This window comes from Poecilia latipinna, unplaced genomic scaffold (genome assembly GCF_001443285.1).
Source record: "Poecilia latipinna isolate Pla-1442-1.1 unplaced genomic scaffold, P_latipinna-1.0 Scaffold1713, whole genome shotgun sequence".
NCBI classification, from domain to species: domain Eukaryota; kingdom Metazoa; phylum Chordata; class Actinopteri; order Cyprinodontiformes; family Poeciliidae; genus Poecilia; species Poecilia latipinna.
This window is the reverse complement of record NW_015114329.1, coordinates 195552-205417: the sequence shown is the minus strand read 5'-3', so window position 1 is coordinate 205417 and position 9866 is coordinate 195552. Positions and strand designations below refer to the sequence as shown.

Genomic DNA, 9866 nt, shown 5'->3' with positions numbered 1-9866 from the left:
CAAGTACTGCAGAAGCCTGTTAATCACCCAGAGATACAATTCAAGTGTGGCAGAAGGGAAACACCTAAAACAAGCAGGACAGGGGGGGGAGGGGTGAGGACCAGGGTGGAGAAACACTGATCTAGATCACCATTAGATTATTTTTCTTCTTTTGCTCTTTCCTTTGGTTTGTTATTTTGTTTGTATTTCCTTTTATTAATTCATGTAAAGCACTTTATATTGCCTTAATGCTGAAAATGTGCTTTAAACTCTAAATATTTAGTTAATTCACCTTGTGAAATAAATATACTGCTAAAAAAATAAAGGGAACATTTCACTTTAATTTTGTGTGTGGCTCCAAATCCAGGCCTCCATTGGTTAATAAATTTGATTTCCATTGATGATTTTTGTGTGATTTTGTTGTCAGCACATTCAACTTTGTACAGAACAAAGTATTCAATGAGAATATTTCATTCATTCAGATCTAGGATGTGTTATTTGAGTGTTCACTTTATTTTTTTTGAGCAGTGTATTTAGTTTGGAACTCTGACATTTATAAATGTGTGCATAACATGATGAAATTATGATTTTGAAAAATGAACACACATTTATTTCTCTGACAGGCTACATTAACCTAAATATTTCTATTAATTTTTTACTGTGTAACTTTACAAACTGCACCATTTTGTTGACATTTAGCAGAAGGGACTATATATCCCATGATGCTTCAGAAGTAGAGGCAGAATGAGACTTTCTTTAGAGAAGAAGTCTATTTTTCTGAGCTCCAACATTGTTGTAAATTATAACTGTTATGTATAATTCATTCATCCTATTTTATTTTTTCACTAGAGTTCAGCTGACTAATACGTCTGGCTGCTTCTCGTCTTTGGATTAGTTGAGTTTGGAGAAGACATTTAAACTATCAGCATAACACAGCTTTAACACGATGTTTCTAAACCAGCCCTGAGTATGTATGTGTGTGTGTGTGTGTGTGTGTGTGTGTGTGTGTGTGTGTGTGTGTATATACACCTAGTGATTACTTACTTCTTCACTGCTCCTTACTCTGGTTTATTTTGGCAAAGAGTTTATTATTATCTAATAATAAGCCTATTCTTTATTTTATAGCCTTCCGGAAAGTTAAATTTTAAACAAATTAAGCAAACTAAATGTGTATAATGGGTAAATTATGTCTTTTGACCTAAATTGAAGGTGATGTTTGGTCCATTTAAGATTATCATGAAGGAGATCTGTCCACTTTTGTCTTGGCTCAGTGTGTGTAATCTGAGGTGTGAAACTGAGCTGAAGCTGTGGATTATTGATGCGTCTCAACCTTAGCAGGGAGCATGGCTGACGCGAGAAAGGAGATTTCAGTCCGATGAGAAGAACCTGCATATGTATGTGTGAATCATGTATGTAATGACTCCACAGGGAATGCGGATGCTGTAAGCAGGAACTTATGTTCTCGTGGTGCCGTCCGTCCAGTCCTGAAAACTGTGCTGATCAAAATTTGATGAGCAGATCTTAGTAACCTGAGATGGACAGAAAACATGGTGGATCACTGTATGCTGCGGTTCCACTACTCCTGAATGGAAGTAGAGGGGTTGTGTGGTCCTGTACCACTGATCATGTAGAATGACAGGAGCAGCAGGTTTAGTAAAACAGATTGTGATGAAACCTTTAAACCACCACATAATTCATTTCAGTCATTTTCCATAACAACAAACTTGGACTTCCTCTGTACCGGAAATATGATGTGTATCACGTTTTGGTAAATCCAAACACATTTTCAGACAATTTCCACTAAGTGCAACAGTTACACAAATTACCAAACAGCCGACTGAACACTGTATCTCTGCTTTGTTGCAGAAGCCAGAGAGAGAAAGAGAATAAAAATGAGAGGGAGAGAAAGGGGGGAGGTGGCGGTAGGAGGGGTGACTCTGCTTTCCCATGTTGCTGCACAGTGCAATGGGACAGCAGCAGAACCACAGGATCAGCTACCAGAATTTAGGAATGATCATCCAACAGGTTAGACACATGTTTAGTTTCTAAAACATTCCTGTTTAAATTTTAAATTCTTATCATATGCTGGGTTTTCTACTTTTGCACATAGACTTGCTAAACTGTGAACAAGTTTCAGTTTTCAGCATTGATGTGTAGACCTCTGATTTCATTTTTAAAAACAAAATTCAAGTTAAGTCTTTAAAGTTTTGAACAGATACTGAGCCAGGATGCTTAGGTGGGCCCCATAAGGGATAAAAGAGAGCAAACAACATGGGTCCTGGAAGGTTTTGCCCGTGGTTTACATGGTGGTCCTACATGGATTCGCCCAGAGGGATCTTCTATCTGGGCGAATGTTGGCAAATTGTTTGCCCTCACCTATCCCATATGGGGCCCACCTAGGTTTGCTGGCTGGGTATCATCAAACTTTTTTAGTCAAAAGTATCAGGTGAGTATAATTAAGTGCTTGATTTTTATGTACAATTGAAACCAGATATTCACATGTAAAAAGTAAAAAGACAAACAGTTTTTCTTACTGTTAGACATTAAATCAGACCAAACGTTTCTTGTTTTAGCTTGTTAGAAATTAGAACCTGAAACTAAACATGCACAAAGACGAGAAATGAAAAAAGGTATATCTTCTTTTTTATCTTCTTTCATTAAATCTAAAAGTTTAGCTATGGGCATAGATTAGAGTAAAAGTCAAAGAAATGCAAAGCCATGCATATTTATGCGGTTCATTGTTGCAGTGGAATGTCGTATCATCATTTTACGCTTCGGATCTAGACAGTTGGATTTAGACTTCTGCATGAAACTCCATGTGCAGATGTGCTTCTGTTGCAATTCTGCAGATGATTCAACTTGCAGAGACGACCCGCTGCTGCTCTGGCTCAGTGTTGAGGTCAAGAGTGAAGGTGACAGGGATTTGAGAAGATTAGTCAGCTTAGGCAGCTTTTCAAAAAGTGAATGCAATGAAACACAATGGAGAGGCAAAGCAGCATCCACATCAGCTTTAACCATCCCCCAAAGAGGCACAGGCTGAATAGTCACACTGCAACTGATGATGAAACATGCAGCGATAGAACAGAAAACTGAGGTTGCCTCTGTTTTATAGAGCATAAAAGTTATTAGTCATTAGTTACAAAAGGTGAAAAAACACAAAAGATATTAATAAAATAATAAATTATTTGAAAAATTATCTAAATTAATGTAAAAATAGTCAGTTGATGTGGCCGGGGCGTCTGGTTATGACACCTGCCTGGTGAGGCGTTCAGGTCACGTTTCACTGGGATGAAACACAGAAGCAATTCCTCTGTTAGATTACACACACTACAAAATAGTTTGCATTAAAGAAGTTGGACCTGCTTCCCTGTGCTGCTGGCTGTTATGCTAAAGAACCATCTGAAAAATGCTGCACATAACAACATAGAGTGTCAACACAACCAAATGTCCAGAACATTTGGTTCTAAACAGAGGTAAGGCTGCCATGCAGTGACTGGTACCACCAGGCTTTTTGACCACCAGCAGGGAAGGTGTGTGAAGTGTCTTGCCCAAGAACACAATGAGAGAGGGAGCGGGGACTGAACTGGCAAACTCCAACCACAGTCACCACCATCACCAACTGTTAATATTTATATGTATTTATAATCTATTACCAAACCCTGTAGAATGTTTTATGAGCTTCATTTATGATCTGTTACTGCCTGTTGTGTTCTTCTGCTTAGATGCCTCTATAAGACAGCAGGAGATGGCTTCCACAGAGAGCGGCCTCCGTAAGTCAAGTCAAACCTCTAGTCCTCACATGATTCTAAAATAATTATGTTTAACAGTAATGAATTTTATTGACTTCACTTACTAAACTAAGCATTCCTCTGTATGTGAATATTCCCAGGAGGTCTGTCAGTTTATCTTAGCATCTCTGCTTTTCTTTTCTGCTCAGGTATTCAGGGGGATGAGAACCTGCAGTCCATGCTGGTGGGGACAGTTATGAGAAAAATTAAGTCTCGTACTTGGAAAAAACAACGATATTTCAAGCTCCAGGATGACTGCATGACCATCTGGTACAAATCCAAGAAAGCTGGCAAAGCTCACTCCACCTGTAAGAGTTGACAGTTTAGCAATATTGCAGATGGTTGCAAAAAAGGCAATAGTTATCTTGCTTTAGTCTGGTCATAGCTCTTGATTTTGGATAAAGATAAAGTCAATTTGTGCTTTTATGTTACGTTCAGATTTTTGTATCTATATTAAGTCTGTGGTCTTTCCATGTGATACTTACACAATGCTTTGTGTGCAGTTTCTATGAGGGATGTGGAAGTAGTGCGAGAGGGCCATCAAAGTGAAGTACTTCTCAGCATCGCAGACGAGTTCCCTGCTAACCGATGCTTCACGGTGGTGTTCCATGGTCGCAGAGGGAACTTGGACCTGGTGGCCGAGTCAGCCGAGGAGGCCCAGTCCTGGATCAAAGGCATGAGGAAGCTGATTGAAAACCTGGAAAACATGGGAGAGAGGGAAAAACTAGACCAGTATCCTTTCTTATTTGGGGTTTACTTATTAAGAGTTTCTGCATTTTGCCTCACTGTAAGGTATATTGCCTTACAAGGTCAGCAAATCATTCAGTTCATGAGTTCCAATCACTTCTGTGGTCACAGATGTATAAAATCCAGCATCCGGGCTTGAAGACTTCTTTCAAAAATATTTGAAAGAATGGATTGCTCTCAAGAGTTAAGTGAATTCAAGCATGGCAAGTTGTGCAGTAAATTCAGTAATTAAATGTTGCTTCTAAAAATCCCAGGGCCAACTGGTAGTATCATAGTAAAAAGGAAGCACCGTCAAAATACAGCAATTTCAAAGTTGGAAGGATTGGTTATGTGAAATCCCAGAATTGGAACAAGGCATTCTGATAAACAAATCTGTGTTTGTCAGGAAATTGGTAGAATGATTTTGGAGAAAGGGTGTTTGGTTGATTTCTAGGGGTTGGCGTCAGTGCCTTGTTTCCAGTAACAAGAAATCTAAATATGCTAAAGCATATTGAGGGATGTTGGACAGTACTATGCTCTTGACTATGTGGGAACTGTTTTAGGGATGGTTTCTTCCTATTCTAAATCCAAGTGTGCACCGATGAAGCAAACTCCAAAAAGGAATTGATGTTGGAGTTGTTATGGAGGAACTTGACCTCAACCAAACAGAATACATTTGGACTCAATTAAGGAAGATTGTGAGATCTTGAAAAGTCTTCACAAACCTCACAAATGCTCCCATGGAGGAATAGTTTTCCTTGTAAATTTATAATAATTTCCGAGAGCGATGCTTGGTATACAATTTCCCCAACTAACTGGACAAGAACACAGTGACTGTTGCTTCTTTAAGCACTATTCCCAGATGGATAGGTGACTGGTTCAAAAAGGCTGATAAGAACAACGATGGCAGGATGAACTTCAAGGAAGTGCGAGATCTCCTGAGGATGATGAATGTGGATATGAATGAACACCATGCTCACCGTCTGTTCACAGTGAGAGCCTTTTGATAAAGACCTGCTGTGTGGGTCTGCATTGACTGTGTTTTGGACAGTCATTGCAGACCCACACCCTGATCATTCTTTTCTTTTCAACAGATGGCAGATAAATCACAGACTGGTGCCCTCGAAGGGGATGAGTTTGTCTTGTTCTACAAGATGATAACCCAGAGAGAAGATATTTTGAAAATTTTCCAGGAGTACTCATCTGATGGTCAGAAGTTATCCCAGAGTGACATAGAGGACTTCCTGAGAGAGGAGCAGCTGGAGGATGTTGATATCCAACACCATGCTCAAGAGCTAATTAAATACTATGAGCCCTCAGATACAGGTACATACTCAGGAATACACGTTTCATTTGCCTTACAAACACAGAGCTTATCAGTTCTTGTTTCATTCCAGCGAAACAACTGAAGGCTATGACATTTGATGGCTTCTTGATGTACCTTGGTTCTGCTGAAGGCTCTATCTTCAGTCCAAAGTGCAGGGGCATTTTTCAAGACATGAGTCAGCCACTGTGCCATTACTTCATCTCCTCCTCCCACAACACATATCTGATGGAGGACCAGCTCAGAGGACAAAGCAGTGTGGAAGGATACATCAGGTAGCTCTCAAAAGTCTGATTGTACAAAATGTAGTGTTGGAAGGTGGAAAGATTAAAGAAATCTTTTTTTAATTGTACATTTGTATCACATGAAGTGTAACAAGATGGTGTGATATTAAAATGTGATGAGATTTATCATAAAATTAGAGTCACAGTGACCTTAACCTTAATTGTCCACCTTTTTTATGAAAGCTTTGACATCTAAATGCTCCAAGTTGATTAATTCTGTTTCATTACTCTGATATTGGGATTAACAGAAGAGATAAGCTCTGCAGTAGAGCATTTTTTTTTCTGATTTTCATGACTAAGTGATAAAAGATGGATTTGTCGTCATTGTTTAGGGCTCTTAATCGAGGCTGCAGGTGTGTGGAAGTAGACTGTTGGGATGGTGCCAATGGAGAGCCCATTGTCTATCATGGACATACATTCACCTCTAAGATCCTCTTCAAGGATGTGGTCAATGCAGTGGGAAAATATGCTTTCAAGGTAATGCTATCTGTCATGTATTGTCTTTGATGCAAATATTTGGCTAACTGAAATTATGTTGTGCAAAAATATGGTTTCCTGTAGCTAGGTTAAGAATTTAATGCTACTTCAAACTCATAGCTCCAATTTATAACCCCTTCCCACCAGCATGTATCGTATCTGTCTTACTTTTCTATGATGTATGAAGACATACATCTCTAAGTGAATGGTGTTCCAGCATTGCCTTCCAATGAGTCTGATAATGCAGCAAATGTAAAAAGGTGTAAAGTTTTTCACCGTATGATGGTGTGGGCTGGAACCACTCTTACTAAAAAAATAAGGTTTGTCAAAATATCTGGGCAACCTCATTCCAGATAGATATTGAAATTAGATTTTGTAAGCACTAAGCACTTTGTATTGCCTTGTTGCTGAAAATTTGCTATATAAATAAATTACCTTTACCTTTGTAACCAGTAATCTCATATATTCGTAGTCTGGGACAAAAAATTAACACGATTTGTCATCGTGTTAATTTTCACCCCCACTAAATGGGGTTTATCACAAACTACCTCCAGAATTTAGGAGAAGAGACGATGGAAAGCCCATTCAACACTTATGAATTCAGCTAGGGTGTGCCAGAGTGACAAATGCAACCACAATGACTGACTTCCAACAAATGCTGGTTGAGGAATGGTTGGTCATCACACAGCAGTGGGTAACCAACGTGGTGACCAGCATGAGTATGAGGTTCCAGGTTGTGGGGTTGTGTATGGTGTTCCATACATAACCCCACAACCTGCTGCTGTTTGTTGGGTGAGTATTAAAGTATGAAATCAAATTTTTTTTAAGTTATATTTGATATATGCAGCATTATTTTCATAAACTGAAGACTGACAATTTTTTTGACTTAGTTGTGCTATGAAAAGGCAGTATATGGCTGGAAAACACATTATACTAATACTTACCTTAAACTAATATATTGTTAAATTGATAATATGTCAATCTGTAATCATCCAAACTAATAAACAATACTAATTGACTTAAAAGCAGAATATACGCTGTTTTTTCCCTTTGACGGAGAAGAGAGGGTAAAGCTGTGCAATGATACACAACAGATTAAACGAAAGCACTGGCCAGAAAAAAAAGCTAGCAGAATCATATTCATGTCAAACAGTATTTCAATCCAGCAGAACATGCTGGCTATGTGACCGATTGTGTTTCAATGTTCAAGCCTTACAGTGAACAAGACAATGTTTTGCATAGTTCATGGGTGGAGTTCACAGATTTGAGAACATGGAATTGAACAATGCTGTTTTTCAAGCAATGAGAGTACTTAGCTCACCCTAACATTATTAAACTGTATTCTGTTTGAGTGTGAATGAAAGTATGTCTTTGCATTTTTTTGAGGTAGATATTTCTTTTGAGGGCTTAGTTTCTGTGTATCTTAGTGTGCTGAGTGAATAAGTGTGCATGGATATCCTGTTTTGGTCACAAGGTTCTTCCTTTATGCCACCTTGTCTTCACATTTACTGATTGGTCAAACTCAAACCTTTAAAATGATAACGCTACAATGAGTGTTTTTTCCTACAATGAGTGTTCAAACTGAATTTAGAGCTAGTTTATGTTAAGAAGAACTAGCTGTGCTAGCTGCTAGTTAGCTTAACAGCTAACTCCTGAATAGTATTTTATACCTATAGAGATAGCTGTTAAGGAGCAGCTTGGAAATTTAGCTTGGGAAAGGTCTATAATTTATAATTTATGGATCTGCTCTCCTTCTTTTGCACTCTATGCTTCCCCATCATTTCCCTTCTCCAGATATCAGAATATCCAGTTATCCTGTCAATCGAGAACCACTGCAGTGTTGACCAGCAGAGAGTCATGGCCCAACACCTCAAGCACATTCTTGGTGACAAGTTGCTTAGAGGAATGTTGGATGGCAGGGCCCCAGTAGGGCTTCCATCTCCTGAGGTGAGTTATCTGTCTCTGTTGTTTAGGAAGATTTTAGGCAGAGTAGATGTTCCATGGCTGGGCATTTAAAGGTGTAGCTGCAAGATAGTGCATGGATAGTAAGTTGGTGTAGTCCAGTTCAAACGGAAATAGTGTAATCTATTCTACTTTCTGTGTAATCAGAATTTTAACTTGCCTATCTGAGAGCATAGGATATATGCAACTAACCCAGGTTTTTGCTAAAGCGGGTTGGTTCATTTGTTTTGTTTGTTTCCTTAGTTTATTGTTTATTGCAAGTCAGTAAGAAATCAAATACAACACAATATAATGTAATTTCTTTAAACCTGATTAGAAAAGAGAACTAAATACAGAAAGAAACAAATATTTAAGTTTTATTTAAATTTAGAGATAATTTGTTCATATCTATCCATGACTTTAGCTTAAATTGTTTATTATTTATATTATGCATTAAAATCCCTATAACTTTCACTAGTGTAGAATATGGTGGTGTCATCCTAAAATATTAATTATTCCTAATTATTCAGATACATCAAATACATCATTGATATGTATATCAAACAAATATGGACCCAATTACAGATCCCTGTGGGACCGCTCAAGGAAATACCTGCTTTCTCCTTATTAAATACATTTGAATCCAACTAAAAGTCAGAGAGACAGGTTTGTACTTTGTGAAAATGTTTGTTTCCAATCTAGAGGTATTACTTTTGCAATTTTCATATACATTGCGTGTATACATTAAGGTTTATGAAATATTATGTATACATTATGTACTTTACTAATGTTGTGTCTATATCATAAGAATCAGTAGATGATTTGTTTTACAGTTATTAACAATATCTATTAATTCTATCTCAGTTACTAAAGAGAGAAATATTGTCTTTGAATTTATTTCTATGGACAAACTGTTCAGTTTTTTGCCCATACACTGAGGGATTTCATCTGCCAAATATATACAAAGTTTTGTTGAAACTATTTACAACTTCATTTATTGTTATAATTATCACTGTTCTTGTCACTGAAGGAGTCTGGATATGAAGTATTTTTTATATTACATTTAATAACAGTATTTAGTATTCCCCAGACCCTTTTAAATTAATCTTATTATTATTCAAAGTGTGGTATAGCATAATTTACAAGTTATTGTATCAGGTGATTGGATATATTTTATACTTATAGTCAGATGCATCAGACATGATATAAGAAATTTTCAATGTAAAGTATTTTGTCCTTATAAACATTCTAATTCCTTGTTAACCATGGGCATTTTATATGTTTTGTTTTTTCACTATTTTCACTAATTTGATGGATTTAAGTTTTTTTGGTAACACTTTATTTGAA

The 9866-nt window shown here is 37.4% G+C and overlaps 1 protein-coding gene and 1 long non-coding RNA gene across 3 annotated transcripts in view; one reads left to right on the top strand and one right to left on the bottom strand.

Annotated features, from left to right (window-relative positions):
* LOC106964749 (uncharacterized) overlaps positions 1–9866 on the bottom strand; it is a 20372-nt gene that overhangs the window by 4899 nt on the left and 5607 nt on the right. The window contains exon 2 of the long non-coding RNA XR_001428496.1: positions 7585–7588. This is a non-coding gene — a long non-coding RNA (uncharacterized LOC106964749). The remainder of the gene's footprint in view (positions 1–7584; positions 7589–9866) is intronic.
* LOC106964748 (1-phosphatidylinositol 4,5-bisphosphate phosphodiesterase delta-4-like) overlaps positions 585–9866 on the top strand; it is a 26083-nt gene continuing 16801 nt past the window's right edge. Inside the window, exons 1-10 of one of the 2 annotated variants that reach the window (XM_015060424.1) lie at positions 585–1747; positions 1846–2004; positions 3702–3749; positions 3917–4075; positions 4271–4499; positions 5356–5485; positions 5588–5819; positions 5891–6092; positions 6434–6578; positions 8373–8525. In XM_015060424.1, coding sequence (XP_014915910.1) covers positions 1872–2004; positions 3702–3749; positions 3917–4075; positions 4271–4499; positions 5356–5485; positions 5588–5819; positions 5891–6092; positions 6434–6578; positions 8373–8525 — 1431 coding nt within the window. In that variant the 5' untranslated portion in view covers positions 585–1747; positions 1846–1871. Of the gene's footprint in view, positions 1748–1845; positions 2005–2525; positions 3601–3701; positions 3750–3916; positions 4076–4270; positions 4500–5355; positions 5486–5587; positions 5820–5890; positions 6093–6433; positions 6579–8372; positions 8526–9866 lie in introns of those variants that run through there. The other variant, XM_015060425.1, reaches the window with a different exon arrangement.